Genomic DNA, 18181 nt, shown 5'->3' with positions numbered 1-18181 from the left:
GGACTGAGCTACAGAGAGAGAATGAAGAAAAGCGAGAAAGTGAGTGAGGCAGACGGAAAAGAAATGGAAGGGCTGTGTAACAGGAGGCTTGTTTAGTTCTGAATCAGATTGCTTTATAGCGACGCAGGGGGTGAGTGGTTCCAGGCAGCAGACAATAGGCTAACAGGATCAATATTGACATTCTCCTTAGTGATAGCCGAGTTGGCTGGGTGAGGTCAGGGACTGGACCTTTGTATTAGCCAGCCAGCATTAGTGGTCACGGCTGGGGGACACTTACTGTAACCTTGGCCTTTCAGCATAATGGAGGGTCTGAGCTTGCCCGGGAGAGGTCCCTCCCCTTTATGGGCCTGATTACCGTAAGAGAGCTCCGTCCTCCAGTGGCCCGATTCAAACACAGATCATTACTTTGTCAAAACAGCTACCAGACCACGTTGGCACCAACGAAGGCCAGCTTGTGCGGCAAAACAGCGTCTCGAAGTGCCAGCTGTTGAGCGAAGGGGCCGTGGGAGATGAGGCGAGGCAAACACAAGAAAAAGTAAGCGCAGCACTTTTGGACAAGTGACCATTTATTAGTTCTTATTCCAACAGCTCTTACAATTAGACAGATTCACTGGCAAGTCCTGCACGCTAAGCAAACACACACAAACACTGGGTACAATCGCTCAGGAGTTATGGCAAGAGGTGCTACCGCAAAATAATAAAACACTCCAGCAAATTCCTTGTCGTTGCTTTGCTGAAACAACATCTCAATTGTTGTTTACCTAAAGTGGTCAATTAATCCAAGGCAAACTCATAAAAGAGGAAAGGATGTGGGTTGTCCAGGTAGTCGGATCCAACTGGCTGAGAGTCAGGGCTACTAGGGATGCCACAATATACCCCTACCCAGCGTGGTAGAGGAAGAGGAGCGTAGGAGAGGGACAAGGAGAAGGAGGGACAGCAGAGGAGACATACAAGGAAGGAAAGGACACTCCCAAGGAGACGAGACAAAGACAGAAGAGGTGCGGAGGTACTAGTGTCAAACAGGAGGGGTATATTGGAGAAGGAGGTGGAACAGGAAGGGTGGGAGGAGGAAGGAGAGGAGGTCATCTGAGGTGATGGCGATTCTGTACTGTGGGCTGGTTTCTTGAAAGATGGAGCCGGGCCACTCTCCTCCTCCTGCGATTCTGTTCTGGCTCGGGTTACTGGACCCAAGCCTTACAAACACACACACATACATACACAACTCCAGTCTCCCACCCACAGTTGCTCACTCTTCACTACACACTTGTGACTTTTTCTTACAGAAATAGAAGTGACATCACAACAGTGGCGTAAGTCAATACATGGTGCTCCCAAAGAAACACCCACACCGCACCATATGAGCACAGAGTTCCCGGTCAGTGGGCTGTCTCACAGTCCGAACCACTCCGTGACCCCTCCTCTCCTGGGGTCGAGTTTCTGCCTCTGCTTCTCGTCCTCTATGAACTTCTCCTGCATCTCCTCCATGGAGCCCTCCGCGGGCGTCTGCTCCTTTTCTGGGAAGATGTCTGGGAAGTTGAACGTCTGGCTCTGGGCCTGTGGAAAAAAAAAAAAAAAGAAAAGAAAAAGAAAATTTATTCTACCCATTAGTAGGCATCATTTTTTTTTTTTAAATATATCTTTTTTCTTTTCTTCATTATTAAAGAAAAATGTGTTGTTTATTTTCTACTTAAAATCATTTCACAAACCATATTGAAAAACACGTCACACTGCATTTTCCTTAAACCATTTCCGTTCCTTTGCGGAAGAGAAGTGAAATACAGATTTGGAATTCAGGACGCTGTTTCTTCTTTGATATCCATATTTCCAGTTATACAAACGCTGTCTTTCTCTCTGGCATTCTATTTCTCCAACTCTCCCCCACATTCAATCTCTCATCTCTCTCCATTTCTCTGGTCTTGATTTATTCAGGGGGAAAGGATGGTATCCATTATTTATTCCATACCAACCCATCTCTGGCCATGGCTAATGCATCAGTAGCCCAACCGTAGTCTGTGTCAGGCCGCCGTAGAGTACAGTGTGTACAGTGTGTGTATACACACACACACACACACACACACACACACACACACACACACACACACACACACACACACACACACACACACACACACACACACACACACGCACGCACACACACGCACACACACACACACACACACAGGTCAGTAGGTGCAGGCGTGCACACATACCCATAGCCTATCCCTCTCAGCCTCTCCCATGCGCACCTGGCAAAAAGAATTCCCTGTTATCAGTCTCAACTGGAGCCAAGTCATTGCTGTCCTTAAATTACTCTACTTTTGATGATGAAACTGCACTTATATGTGTCATTTTTATCACTCTGTTTGGATTTTGAGCAAAACTGCTAATCCTCACCTCAAATGTCATAATGTGACTTATCCACTTCTAAATTAATTCAAAAAAGGACATCCCACCATAAAGAATTGCTTCCATGAACACAATTGTCAATCAACTATTCTGTTTAAATATGTGAAATATTTTGTTTAGGGGTCAGTGTGTAGGCGTTATGGAATGGTCTGGCTCTGATGTGAATGTTACTTTGTCTGTCTCCAACCCCCAAAATACCAAGAAAAACATGCATATAATTACCACATAGCATGGTTTAATTCCCAAAGGAGGGGACAACATGAAGCTCACTCAGCCAAAGATACAGAATGGAGCAGGCCTCGTCTACTCTGAAACGTGCTCGACTGAGACAACCTACAGCAGGAGTCTTAGGGACCATTATTGTATGTTTAGACTTGTACATGTATAAATGTGTGCGTTCAAGTGCATGTTGATGTGTTTTGTTACGTTATGTTATGTTATTTTATGTTTTGTTACGACCAGGTAAGAATATAATAACATCCCTATAAAACAAAATAACAGACAAGTAAAATAAGGAATAGATACTTGGTGGTCAGAGCTTTATAACACATACACAAACACACAAGCACAAGTTATGACATGCTCCATACTTCCAACAAGACTAATAAGCACAGAATGGAGCCCGCACCAAATTTGGTTTAGGTAAAGGTCATAGTTTCCCAGATTTCTTTTTCTCCGATTTTTAGAAGCAGCAGACTGGTTTTAAACCTTTAAACTCTCACTTAAAAACATGTTTTATTCTTTAGTTTTATGTCCCCATGCATCACACTGCATCCACAATGTGTAGTTTGCTGTGGCTAGAGGACACTGATAGCAGCAGAGGCTTCATGTGAAACTGATAGCATATAATATGCTTCTAATAACATGAAGTGAATAGTTAAATGGGAAGGAAATGCAAATGAGCTGCGGGACATATGCATGAGCCCCTTTAAGTACATAATAAAAAACAATAAACAGTTCTATGTTCTATAAAAGGCAAGAACAATGAGCCTCAATAAACCACAGTTTATTTTCTTTGTATTTGTTGAGACGCTGCAGTCTACCTTCCACCATGTTTCTTACTTACTTACTAATCCTAATTAGAGCTTTTCAGTGAAAAACAATACACCCTGGTGGGAGAGACTGGCTGGGTCTGAGCCTGCAAAGAGCCAGAGGTCAGTGCATTAAGATATTAACCACAACCCAGTCTTTATGTGTGTGAACTAAAATCAAGCCTGTCCACTCTGACAATACTGGCATGACTGAGCATCTAACTACATACAACCATCCAAAACACAACTATTATGAGAAATTACTATTTTGGAATTATACTTTACACAGACTTTAATTCATGTTACTCTCTAAAATTTGGCCATTTGAGCGTAAACTCTCTGATACCAGCTTTGAGGAGCAGCTGGAGCCAAACATGCACAACCTTCAATCAAAAGAGAACGCCTGTATTGCAAACTACAGGAGGTTTTTCTAGTGAACGCAGTAACGCAGGAAGACAGACAAACCCAGTGAGGAGTAGAGGAGTAAGTCAGACACAGGCAGAGAGCTGCCAAACACCAGAGAAGCACCTGGAAAACGACCGCCCTTTCCAAGGCCCCTTGTGTCTCTCTGCACTCGCACACACTGCCATCGAGGAACGCGTAACCCTGAACACAAACACTGGACCAGGCCAAGGGAAGTTTGCCGCAGGAGTACGAGGAGGGGGGGAGAAGAATGATGCGAGGACGTGACTGGGGAGGAGGATAAGGAAAGTAGGGGGTGATGGAGGAAAGGATCTACCACAGCACTATAAACAGCCGACCTGGCAACGGGGGGGAAACAATGAACCAGTAAGCCAAACAAGACTTCACCCAATTTGAACCAAACGTTGTCGCATGACAGTTCCCAGTTACACAGCGTAGCACTGGACACCTTGTGTATACACATGGCGAAGATTAATATCGGCCTTAGTGAGCGGCGATTCACAAAAACAACAAAGCCTTGAGATTGGAATCAACAAAGCGCCGAGACTCGTTAAACAAGTCTTATTGTTGGCAGCGGGCCGCGCCCTGTGTGTGTCTATGTGTGTGTGTCAAGAGTATGCTGGACACATTTCCGCAGTGAGAGAAAGTGCTGGCAGAGGGCCTTCCTAGTTTTGTTTGAAATATATACATCGCACCAAAGCAGAGGCAAAGCCAACGTCCAGTCGGCCTCCGTGTGCTCAAAGCCAAAACGCTCTTTTCTGTGTGTCTGTCTGCCTCTCTCTACTTGTGTGTTTGTGTTTGTGTGTGTGTTTGTGTATGAGTGCATATTGAGTGATTTATGGAGGAAGAACGAGGGCTTGGCCAAAAAGGACAAAAGTGGAGAAAAAACAGTAAGGCATTATGTATCTCCAAGGGTTTCTTTCTGTTACCTTCTTTGCGTCCTACAGGACAAATTGAAGGATTGGACATTTTCCCCTCACTCCGCCATCATCTTCACCATGCTCTCAATTGAATCAAGCTGCTCTCCAGGAATATTGACACGAGGCCCCACACTGCTCGTGATGTAAACATACTTCTCTTACGCACATGAACCACCCATTACACCCAGTTTCCCTCTCAATGGGAAAAGAAGGGGAAACACTGGTGGGGTTAAGAGGGGAAAGCAAATGTTGTCATTGACTCACTACCAACCTTTCTCACTTTCCCCATCTGTGTGTATGTGTATGTTTCCTTATTAAGCTCTAATTTAATGTCTTGCTCTGTTCCAGGAAGTGTGTATTTAGGCTGTCGGTCTGGGCTGTGTCATTTGGGGACCACTGTCGGACTTTTTAACCAGATGATTGGGGACATCTGTCAAATCAGAAGCAACAATCGGTGTCCCTGTATTTTTTTTCACAGCAGCTACATTCAGAAAATGCTTTGTGTCTTAATTGGTATGTATTGCTCGCTTATAGTTGGTGGAAGCCTATATGGTACAAATGTAATACAGTGCAATGTCCCTAAATCAAACCTGCTTTTGTGTGTGTTTATGTGGATACAACAGAGGCATGCACAAGCACTAAGTAATCCTGTTTGCAGCCCCAGAGGGTAAGGGGGGAAAGAGGCGAGTGAAAAGAGAGAAGACCAGGCAAGAGGTGGAAAAAGACTCACAAAGGGCAACTGTATTCCATCCGATTGACCTTTGCTTCTGATCTGTAACAAGCTAAGCACACAATTGTAACTCAAAAACAGCCGCGGGGTGCTTCTTTTCTTAAAAGAAGAAGAAGAAAAAAATTGAAGAATGTTGAAAGAATGGACGAATGTGTCCGGTAACCTTGGAATGCATGTGAAATCAATACAGGGAAATGTGGAGGGGGTGACTCTTTTATTATTCATAAGCTTAGATTTAAGTATGAAATATGAAAGCCTTAGTTGTTCTGGCTTGATGTGTTCAAATGTCTTTGATGAAAACAGGAAAGTGCCGGTGCTTTTCGGACCTGGAGCTGAATAGATCATTATTGCAGTCGGCAGCTGAAGACACAAAAGGCTGATTCAACCTGCTGCTCCGAGAGTTAAAATATACGGGACATGACTGGACCAGACTGGACCAGGACCAGACATCGCCATGTGACAGATGAGATACACATCAGCATTTCAATGCCTCTGAATGGGCTGCAGAGTAAGCACAGAGTAAGAACTATGCTACAAATCTGAACATAAAAAAAACAATAACAAAAGGAGGCTTTCAAAGATGATTACTCAACCCCATTGTAGTAGTTTTGGACTAAATATTCCAATATCCTCAATCCACAGGACAGCCCCCATGGTATCAGATTTTATGTCCTCTGGAATGGAAAAGGTTTGGAGCAACATTTTATTACTTTGAAGACTGTTTAACAGCCGTAAACCTAATCTTGAGGTCAAATGGTGACTTCCATTCAGATAATCTATTCAACCAAAAAATGTAATCCATCAGAAAGAAAACATTCGAACCACCCCTTTACGACCTGACATCAGTCTTTCTTTCGTGCTCTCTCGAGATCTTGAGCACCTAGAGTTATTGTGGTGCGTAATAAGATGTGACTGAGGGGCAAGGGCCAAGTATTCTGACTTCTTGGATGACCACACTTGACTGAGGAGCTCCCAATTTGGTCCCAGAGACCGAAAAGGTTTTAAGTGGTTTGAAAACATGAAACTGAGACATTCACACCGGCCCTAAGAGACCGTAAATATCCCTTTTATTGATGATGGACAATCCATAAGGTATCAGGAGATAGAGCCATTCACAAAGCAGTCAATAAAAATCAACCAGATGTTGGGGGGGCCGTGAGGGTACGGCCAAAAACTGGACCGCACACTGAAACGGAGAGCTGTTGACGACGCGGTGAGAAATCTCGTGAGGCTGTGGCTCATGTGGCTGCGGTGGCAGTGCGGTGGTATAAAGCGTGGCAAAGCTCCGAGTCATCTTAAGTAGTAGTGAGTGAGAGAGTGTGTGTGTGTGTGTGTGTGTGTGTGTGTGTGTGTGTGTGTGTGTGTGTGTGTGTGTGTGTGTGTGTGTGTGTGTGTGTGTGGGGGGGTAAAAAAAGAGACCGAGAGGTGTTCACATTGTGGTAGATTCTATTTTGACCGCAACACGATAGGCGAACCTTGCAGACTACAGAGGGGCAGACCACTAGCGGAGGTTACCAGGATTAGAGCTGAGGGCAACCCCATGCTGAGTGTGTGGGATATACATGTGTGTGGGTGTTTGAATGCGAGTGTGTAAAAACCCAATTTAACTAGGGAAATGTTGACAGCAGCATGCATCATGCTCTTTTTCAGCAACCCATGCAGTTGTACACATCGTCACCAGAAGCTGTGAGCAGCTCATTAAAACAGCCACCATTTTCCTACTGTTGGCCAGTAACCAGCTCCACTTGACCAGTCTTTCCAAACAGGCCCGAGCAGCCAGACTGTGGATTTTAAAAGGTGTGATCACACCTTTGTGAGTCTGTTTTCTTTGGTCTTAACCACAGATGAAAATGCTGTGCATTTTTCTGTTCATTTAAGTTCACACTGCCCAATTACAAGTGAACCGGGGCTTGTTAACGAAAGTCAGATGGACTCACAAGTAGCTTGTTTATTGGACAGAGTTTTGGCAACCTGTCATCCTGCAAGATTACAGATTTTGGCAGCCAAGGAGCAAGGGGGGAAAAACCTCATTTGATTCCAGTTCCTTTAGGTCTACCTAAGCATTTGGAACTTGTCTGCACTTTTTTGACATAATTTACCATCTCTGGTCTTCATACAAGATAAGAAGGAAATAGCTGAATACAGTGATCAGTACAGGCTGTGGTTTGCCCTTGGTTCACTTTGTTATGCTGGCCTTTCCAAGCATGAGTAACTGCTGGCTATCCGATATCAACATCCGTCTCCTTGTACCCATAAAATCATATGAATCAATGCCCAAACAATGGACAACATGTCCATGAGAATGTTTTTTCAGGCTGTTTCTTGTAGTAAATTCACATTATATTCTCTGTTCTTACACACTGTACCTCAGTTCACTTGAAAGTGGACCTACCAGGTTTGTTATGAATTATACTGATGAGATTAACAAACGAACCAAGAGAGCTTTTCCAAAAGGTTAGGTATGTTTGGTGATGTGTAAAAGCACAAACTCAGTGCAGTCTTATAACGAGGTCTTCAGTCTTGCATACTAACAAACACACAGTAATAACTCCCTTTCTGAAAGGCTAAAAGACAGAGACCGAGATTTGAACTCAAGTATTGAAGCCAAATCTGCAAAGCCACCAAAAAATTACTTCTGAGATCAACCATATCAGTCCATTCCAACACAGTCCAACTATTGATCTTAGGTCAGATACCCAAACCTACAGAGAATTCTGTGCTCATATTGTTGATCTCTACCTCTACAGTTTCTTAGCTTAATATTGCATAATCTCTGGTTTTTTCTATCTGCAATCACTGAGAATAAATAGTTTAAGCAAACTGGGAGAGGCAGGAAAGACGATGGAAGAGGGCAGAAGAGAAGAGATGATGACTAGTCTGATGACTGTAAACAGCTCCCTCTGCCAGGCCCCTGGGTGGGCCACACATTCACTCTCACTTTATCTCACTGACACACACACACACACACACACACACACACACACACACACACACACACACACACACACACACACACACACACACACACACACACACACACACACACACACACACACACACACACACACACACACACACACACACACACACACACACACAACTCTGCCCCATTGTGCCTCTGTCCAGACCTCCTGGTACAAACCATTCCAGTAAAAGAGAAGAGGCTAAGATGGAGATAGAGTTAGGGGAAGGGAGGGTGAAGAGTTTAAAAAAAGTCAATACTAAAAGATAGATATCAAACTGGACTGTTTTTCCCTCAGGAAAGGCAGGGATGTGAGAATGATTCAATGGGTAGATGTAAGAGGATACAATGAAAAAAATAATTTTAAAATACTTTGTGGAAGAAGTCAAACTGTTGAGTTCACATGAGAGCCTGAAAGGCATTTAGCAAAATAACAGCTGAGTGAAGAGGCAAATCATCTCCCTCTGTAGAAGACAGATAAGTGGCAGAGAGAGTAGGCCACTAACCAATAGCATCCTGCCGTGGGTTTCGTTCAGGGTCATGACCCCGGTCCTCCCTCCAATTACAATGACATCTCCTCCACAGCTCGGCAACAGCTACATAACTTGGTCAGATTTGGCTTGCAGCAGTGTATGTTTCGGTGTGTCTCCATGTCATTCACATTAATGGCCTTTGGTCCACATGAGGAAGACAGACAATATTTTGGACAAAGTATTTTTGTGTGCATAGATCTATATGTGCACATGGGGAAATAAATCGCTTGCCGTGTGATTCTCGATTCAGCATTGATGCATAAAACTTATTAATCAGAATTCAGATGTTTAATCCCAACGCCAAGAGATGGTTAAATAATCACTGACTCATATACCACCATGACATTAGATTTTGTGAGTAAATATCAAAGTCTTAGAGTCCTTCTGCTAATAGATATTTTCTTAGTCTAAACACATTTAAATAACTAATCCTGACAAATACATCATTTGAATTTTCTACCCATCCAAATGGACCTACTTGGATACATTTTATGAAGTATTGTGTACTAAGTATTTTGCAAGTTGAATGCTTTTACTGTGAAGTAGCTGCGGTAAAAGGTTCCATTTGCTTTGCATCAATACAGCTTTGCTTCAATGTAAAGATATCAACAGTAAACTAATCTGTTATTAATGACACATTATCAACCCTTTACGAAGTCTTGCCCTCAAACGCAGACTGACCAATCATATTGAGATTCGGTAAGCTCTGACCAGGGACCAACAAAGATCCAGCTCTGCGAATGAAGCGAATGAGGCGAATTTCGCGATTTCGCCTCATTCGCGCCGCCAGGCTCGAGTTTGCGTCTACTCGCGTATATTCGCGTCTGTGTATTGACTTTACATGTAAACTAAACGCATGAAAAATTCGCTTCGCTTTTGGTGTGAACACGGCATTAGACTCTCATTCAATCTTTTCAGGTTTTCTTCATTTTCAGGCCTGTTTTGTGGATTAACAATATCAAACTGCATGAACTGTTGGTGTCCGCTTTTTGCATAGAAGGGATGTTTAGTTACAGTCTTACACATTGGAAAAGTGTCCATGCGGGAAAGCATTAGTGCAATTTATTTTTAAATAAAGTACCGAATTGGATTGGAGTTAAGCATTAGCCATTATTATGCGTTTTCTTAATGTGGTGATACAATGAGAAAAATTACTTAACCTCATATGCATCAAGATGTAGAAAAACACATAACTAATTGTGTGGTACCGAAAGATCCTCAGCCTTAGTGTGTACGTGATTTTGGGACAAAAAACAGGAGCAGGAGTCAGACAGGTGGGCGAACGACGGCTCTGGTGTCAACTGGAAAATACTTTAGGTTATTTTGAAGGGACCCTCTTACATACTAGTGCAGGGAGTCCAGTGATACATACGTACATACTTCTGCCCAGAGACAAACAGAGGGCGTGAGGGAGAAAGTGTTTGTGTGTGTTTATGTGTGTGTGGTAGTTTTCATGTCTGGGCATGTCTGCTCCCAGTCTGCTACTAGAGACATTGGACCCTGGTAACAGAGCTCTCAGGAAAAGATCATCAGCATCTAAAAACACACCCAGCCACCCACAAAGACGTTTACATCTATCTAGTCTTGAACTGGACACTGATGATAACAACAACAGCAATAGACAAGAATAGCACGACCAAATCTGTTCATATTAACAATAATACCAAACGGTGAATCATAACGCCTTCTGCCTTTCGACGCCAACACAACCTCTGTACCTTAAATCACACCTAATTCTCGCCCGTCTCAACCACCCACCCCCATTACACACACATAAACAGCTGTTCACTATCATTATCCCCTCCATCTATGTCATCCCCCCCCACCCCCAATGAACCCGATTTCTCTCTCGCCAATACACGTAAACAACCCTCACGTACCCTCCCCCCAATTTCAAGCATCTCCTCCACCTACCCTGCCCCCTCTCATCCCCAGACCCAACTATCTAGGCTACCACACACACACACACACACACACACACACACACACACACACACACACACACACACACACACACACACACACACACACACACACACACACACACACACACACACACACACACACACACACACACACACACAGTTAGACCTTTTGCACAAAAACACATACGTTCACCCCTACATCCACATGAAACATAAACATCCACGCATTGCCCCTGCCCCCTTTTTCGACTGAGGAATGCGGGGACCAGCTGGTGGAGAAAAAGAAAAAAAATGAAGAAGCATACAAAACAGGAAATGCATCAGCAGGGGCCTATCAGAGGGCTTTATCAGGCCAGTGGCAGCTAGCTTAGAACCTGGGTGGCGCCGCATGGTGATTGGCTGATCAAAGTGGCAGCTGTGTCATTACAGGTCAAGAGGTCAGGGGTAATCAAGAAAGGTTATGAGCGTGCACTCGTGCACGTTTGTGTGTGTGCATGTTGGAATGCGTGTGTGTTGCCATGGCTATCTAAATAGAGGGGGAACCTGGAGGAAACGTGGGAGGAAATGAGGGTGATGAGAAAAGATGCTGCAGATAGATAAAGTATGAATCAATCGAAAACGACAAAGTCATTTGTCATTAAACCTTGGACCATTTGAAATGAATTGAGCATTAGGAGGAAACATGTGAGAAAGAAACAACAGAGCTCTGTCCTTTCAAAAAAGGTTTGCGTGTGAGATTCCAAACGGGATGGTTAGGACCCCGCTCTGCTCTCTATAATTCATGTTCTCTCTCCACTGAGCTCTTATGAAACCTACACATACACTCTCACACAGCCACACACAGGATTTTACTTAGGAGTGAGTTTTCCAAATCAGCAGACATAGAGGGAGATGGAGGGTGGTTGTGGTTGGGGGATTGTCAGGAAAAGCTTCTCCTTTTATTAGGCTATCAGCCCATTCCTTCCTTCCAAAGATTTATACGCCTAGAATGCTGACAGATATATTCAAGTGAAAGTAGGGCTGCATGACTTTGGATAAAAGGAGACCATGATTTTCTCACTTAGAACTCATGCTTCAATTTTCTCTCCCAACATGAAATAAAAATGTTGCAACTGTCACTCAACAAATAAAGCTTTAGTTTGCGCAGTTTCTGTTAGATCTTCTGGCAAAATTTACTTGGCCTTGATAGCTTCAGCACATTGTATTTTGTGGTGATATTTCAATTGATTGTTTAAATATGCGGGATTCACTGAGGAGCAGGACATTGCTTTCGATGTGCAGTATTTGCTTTTGACTCATCGTCTTTCTATCATTAAATGTTGGAAAAACAGAATATGACAAGTATGAGCACAGTTTTTGTCCTAGCTGGGGTTAGATACATTTTCTTTGAATGGTTTTATTGTTACCAGACTAATTTTATTTTTTGTGCTAATTCAATGCTGTGTGTTTTTTTTTACCATGATTACTGCTGCAATGTCCCCCTTTTACATAAGATGTTTTTCTGTTTCAGCCCTCCCTTGTACAGGTTCACGTCTCCGACAATTCAGAGCGGTTTGTCAAAACGAACATGACACAAGTTATTTGAAGAGGATAACTGAGGTTATCAATAGTTATTAATAGTTACATTATAATTGTTTTAAACTGCTATAACTACAAGGAATATATAAGAGGATGCCCTTTGCTGTGAAAAGTAGAGTTTCAAATGTAATACTGAAATTTACTACTGACAAGCATCCTTGCATACAGGAGAAACATTATCGTGTGGGAATTACTGGTGGTATGAAATGAAATAGTAAATTTCACATGATTAACTGTCATGCATGTCACAAGCACTATGTAGAAGACAAAAGTGAGTCAGTGAGAGGAGAATAAAAAGCACTGGGGGAAATGTGGCAGAAGTTAAAAATGTTAATTGCCGTGATAAGCAAGGGTGAGGCAGCACAGGGAAGGGAAGGAAGCCGAGCGGCAGACATGACAGAAAATGCTGTTGTGAGGAAACCCTGTGGAAAGGAGGAAGAGGGAGGGAAGGAAAGGGGGAGCCATCAAGATCCATATAGTTGAAAATAATAAAAATTCCACACAGATAAGCAAGATTTTCACCCTCGGCCCGACCGCCTGATTCAGCACCTCCAGCTCCAGAGAGCTGGGGCTCGCTCAAAGTGGAGAACCCCCCTATCCTGTCCCCCTCTCCACCACCCCCCCTCAGCCTAGCCAGACGGACAACCAGTCACACATATACACACAACCCTGGAAGGTCTATTGTTAAGCAAAGAGGAGTCAATAACAGATAGGAGATGAGGGAAGGCTAGAGGGAGAAGCTGTACAGCAAAACGTTGCCATCTAGTGTCAGTCAAACAGAGAGGAGAGCCAGACTCAGCCACAGAGTCCCTCACATAATCACTCTCAATACAGCTGTTTCTTTCTCTCTCCCGCTCTCCCCCCTTTTCAGCTGTGTCACAACTCCTCCATGTTTTGCCACTCAGTCTCTCCCTCTGTTTGTTTGTTTCTCTCTCTCTCTCTTTCTGTCACTCCCCGTTCTCTTTCACTTAAAGTGATGCCTTCTCTGTGGATGGAACAGGGGTGGAGAGAGAAACAGAAAGAAACACGGGAAATGAGCAATTTGAATGAAGCTACCACTTATTCTACAACTGTTGGTCCAGCCCCATATCTTGTTTTGTTCTGCGGTCGTCAGGTCGGGACGCTGCTTTGGGGCGCAGAGCAATCCGACTGGTGCAACTGGTTTGTTACATTGCTGTCAGTGGCCAGGGCTCTAGAGAGAAATCTTGACACATTATTTACTATTTTTATGAAAACTTGAGGTTTAGATACACAAATAATAATAAAGAGCCACTAGTGGCTAAATAAGTCTTCACAAGAACATAAAATGCAAAAAATGATAGAGTTTAAGTTTGTTTTGTAATTTAGGTAAATTAATCCAACCTCTTAAAATGTATAAGAATACATTGATGTGACTTCCAGACCAAAACAATCTAAAACCACACAGATCATAATAATTTAATGTTATATAAATGATAACTTACAGCATTTAAGAGATGTGTAAATGGATCAAGGCTGTCCTAAAATGTGGAGAACTAGATCGTGACCACTATCAAAATAATGACGTCATTGGTTTATGTGCAAACAAAACTGGCTGCTCACTTCATGACAACTAAAGGTCTGCATCGTGACAATACCTTGGACCATCTGTGTGCCTGCTCTCCCTTCTGCTGCGAAGTTTTCACTCATCTACTTTCACTACTTTCGCCCTTATGCAGACTCTCCTCTGACAGCACGAAGAGAGCTTTTGTGCACAGACAAACTCTGTTGAAAGGAGCTTGAGTTGGATTTGCGCAACCACACCCGACAAAAAGGCGGACGTACGAAGATGCTTACAGACTCCCAGCGAGGTGTACACAGACTGTCAAACAACAGTTAACTAGCGTGGATATTTATATAATAAATGGTGGCGAGCATTCCACAGGTGCCTGGACGTGCCATGCAGTGCTCAACACACAAAGAAAACAAACTGCTGCTCCTCCCCTCTGACCTCTTCAGAAAACAACTTGGGGAAAATGTCTGAGATTCCTCTCTTTACACGGATACCATCACAGTCTTTCAGGAAATGATGGAGAAGCATCACTTACCAGCTAACAAACCACTTCTGTTCAATTATAAAATAAATAAGGAATATGTTCCAAATATAATTTTGAAAACTACTCCCTGTAATGCAAGGGGGATTCCACCACAGAAATGCTAATACAAATTTAAGTAAATAAATAAAATCAAAGGTGTTTTTTTTGCAAATCCTGCAAACAATGTGAAAATGCAGTATGTTGTCAGATTTGACCTGCTGTAGACAATCTGCTGATTGGACATTGTTACTTTTACAGCATGCATTTTTGCATTTACAGCACAATGTGGCACTGGATCATAAACTGGATCATTCAGAAAAGCTGAGACTGGTCGGCATCCCATTCATATATTCACAGCGTCACCCTCTGGGAGCTTTCAACATGCACTCTGAGCACTCAGCCCACTGAAGTGCTGCAGCTGGCACCAGCCAGCAAAGCTCGCTTGCAAACTAGCAGCCACTCCAAAGACAGAAAATAACTCCTCCTCTGACCAAAACTCACCACAGCCTTCTCATTTGCATGCCAGGCAGAAAGTACTTCATCGTAAATGTTTCACTGATAATAATGACTGAAAACATTTAAAAATGACTATAATTTCAGAAGTGCATTGCTTTCTCTGTGATGCAAAGCACCGGATTTGGTTTCGTTGGTTTCAAATGGAAGCAAAGTTTAACTGAAAATAGTGGCACGTTGCACTTCAGCTGTGAGATGGGCCAAGATAATTTAATGAGGGTAAGCCACTGGGTCTGACATTGTATGAACATGATCAGCTGCAAAAAAGCCTTCTTCTCTACCAGGCACAAGTCAACTTTGAAAGATGTTTTGCTGCAAAAATGTGCAGGTTTTTCTGAACATTAAAGTGATATGACTTGCTTTGTACATATTAGAATATTCCTAAAAAACCTGAGGACACTATTACACAAAGGCATAGTGAACCAGGCGAGAAACTTAATTACACCTACTGTACACAAAGTAATGTCTACAACAGAGAGTGCAATGCAGAATTGGATTTTCCCACATCAGCCCTTTACAGCATCAAATAGATGGAACAGTATGAGTTGACTGCGAAAATCGGAAATAAGTGTTACCCTGAGCGTAGCGGTTAGAGTTAGCCCTTTTAGACTCGGCTAGTCCTAGCGGTGCATGAAAGCAGTCTGACTCTTTACACACCAGCCCCATTGATGTGCAGCCAGACCTGAAAGCAGTCTGATAGACTCAAGATTTTTTCATTTTGTACTGCTGTTTTTGTCAACCCCCCCCTACACAAACACATACAGACACACAGATACACACACAAACCAACACACACGCACACATCCTCTTCCCCCTCCCACTGATCGCTCTCCCTGCTCTGGCATGACTCCATCATACCCTTAGTCCCCCCGTGTGATCCCCTCACACACACACATTTCACACATGCAGACGCTATTCCCCCCCCCGTTACTGGGGTCCCCCTAAGCCTGAGGAAAATGGCTGTCACGGAACCCCGCAAACGGGAGGCCTCCCCTCAACCACAAACAAAGAGTAAGGAAAGAGGGAGGGAGAGTATTACTGCTGCAATATTAGCTGATGGAGGGAGCAGGGGGGAAGAGAGGGGGAGGATGAGGGTAGAACGGGGGACCGCGGTGTGAGCATCGACCCACAGAGCACTCTCCCACATGTGGAGTCAATTAGGAACAATCTTGTTTTCTACCCACCGCTGCATAAGAAAGGAGGGTTTTTCTGGGGCTCTGTGTGTGTGTGTGTGTGTGTGTGTGTGTGTGTGTGTGTGTGTGTGTGTGTGTGTGTGTGTGTGTGTGTGTGTGTGTGTGTGTGTGTGTGTGTGTGTGTGTGAGTTTGTGTGAGTGCGTACACAAGAGTGAGAGTGAGGTAGGAAAGAGAGTTGAGAGAGGGAATGTTTTTTCCAAAAACCTGCCAGAGAAATAGGCCGGATATTCGGTTTTATATCAAGCCATTTTAAGCACAAAGAGAGCCTGCGTTGGAGTATTTCTGCCCACTGTTCACCATCAAATGAGCATGACTTCAGAAAACCACGACGTGATTGTGACTACAGAGCGAATGACACTCCAGGAAAAACATTAAGTCCTCTGGGGCTGTGCATGCATGAATGATGCACACATGTCACAGATGTGTGTGTGCGTCGTTTTGCATCCTCACACCTATCATTGTCGTGTGCGACTGGTGAGACGGAAGCATCACTACTGACTCCGCATGGAATTCCAGACGCACACAAAATCACAGGCCACTTCCTTGGTGTCAGACAAGAGGAAGTCTCACCCCCCGTTTAAAGATTCATGGCTGCTTCAATTATGTATCCTCTTTCAAATTGTCGTGTTTAGACAATTTTCATTATTCATCCGTTTCAAGATTGATGGCTCCCAGTCGGGGTGGGCGGCGCGGCGTAAACAAGCGTCTACACCGCTGTTGATTTGTCTGGGCAAGATCAAAAACGGCAGGCACATAACAAAAGGCCCCTTGCTTTTCACGTCTGCATCAAAGGCGCATTAAAACAGTGACTTTTTCTTGACATTTCGGAGAGAGGTTTGTTTGATTTCAAAGACTAGCAGACTTCAAACATTGGCAAGACGTGCGGGGAATAGACCTTCCCTGACCCAACGCTCACCTCAAACACAGGTGTGAAGGCAACAGCTGTGATGCAATGAGGGAGTCTGGGTTGACATCAGGAGTGTCCCTTCAAAACACAAACACACACTCTCTAAGTGCACATTCCTTCTATGGCACAAAAGCACAGAAAGGAGAGCTACACCAGATGATAAACATATCTCAATATTTCCTGTCATAAGTCTGGCATGTGACCAAAGACGACCTTTCACCCAGAGGCCCTGCAAGAACCCAGACTGAAGCTTTCTCAAGGGGGCACCCAGAGTGTGTGAACCACACGGGAGCGAGATGCAAAGGCAGGGCTGTGTGTGCATGAGAGGATTCCCTCATTAGAACATTTGAAATGGAAGGTGAAGGAACAGTGCTTGTATGAAAGAAATTATGGGGCATGTGTGCACACTGATTTTTTTGTTCTTTGTCTGTTCATACCTGCATTTGTCTGAGATTGAGTTTTAGAGCTCACATTCATAGGCCGCCGGGCCCCTTAGGGCTCCGTAGGGGAACATCAACTAACCCGTCTCACCTCTCTCACCCGGCGAGTCCCCCCTTTTCAAAAAATAGCTAAAATGCCCTTTCCCCCTGGGTGTTGTGTTTAATAATGCCACCCCCACAATAAGAAAAAAACATAGATGGTTGGGTGTGTAAGAAAGAGAGAGAGAGAGAGAGAGAGAGAGAGAGAGAAAGTTATTGTGGAGGGGTCTCCACCTCCCACTGTGTACAGAACAGGAGTCACTGAGCTAACTCTACTCAAACAACACACCAACCAGAAAAGACTGGGAGTGGGAGGATGAGTGTACGTGTGTGTGTGGGTGTGTGTTTGTGTTTTCTCACCAGCTGAACGTAGGCTACTTTATAGTCAGGCTGCTTAACCTTCTGGTTGAGATGATTCCTCTTCTTGTTGGAGCCTGAGAAACAGAGAACAGCAGGTATTGCATTTGTTGGTAAACAGGAATGACTAAACATGAGCAAATCCTGGTTGTGAGACAGCAGACAGTGG

At 43.8% G+C, this 18181-nt stretch overlaps 1 protein-coding gene across 1 annotated transcript in view; it reads right to left on the bottom strand.

Moving 5' to 3' along the window:
* Positions 1-545: 545 nt before the first annotated feature.
* mrpl23 (mitochondrial ribosomal protein L23) overlaps positions 546-18181 on the bottom strand; it is a 33157-nt gene continuing 15521 nt past the window's right edge. Inside the window, exons 4-5 of the mRNA XM_054620361.1 lie at positions 18016-18089; positions 546-1554 (exon numbers count right to left, since the gene is read on the bottom strand). Coding sequence (XP_054476336.1) covers positions 1390-1554; positions 18016-18089 — 239 coding nt within the window. The 3' untranslated portion in view covers positions 546-1389. The remainder of the gene's footprint in view (positions 1555-18015; positions 18090-18181) is intronic.

The sequence above is a fragment of the Anoplopoma fimbria genome, chromosome 19 (genome assembly GCF_027596085.1).
Source record: "Anoplopoma fimbria isolate UVic2021 breed Golden Eagle Sablefish chromosome 19, Afim_UVic_2022, whole genome shotgun sequence".
Taxonomy (NCBI): domain Eukaryota; kingdom Metazoa; phylum Chordata; class Actinopteri; order Perciformes; family Anoplopomatidae; genus Anoplopoma; species Anoplopoma fimbria.
Note: the sequence above shows the minus strand (reverse complement) of the source record. Positions and strands in the feature narration are given on the sequence as shown.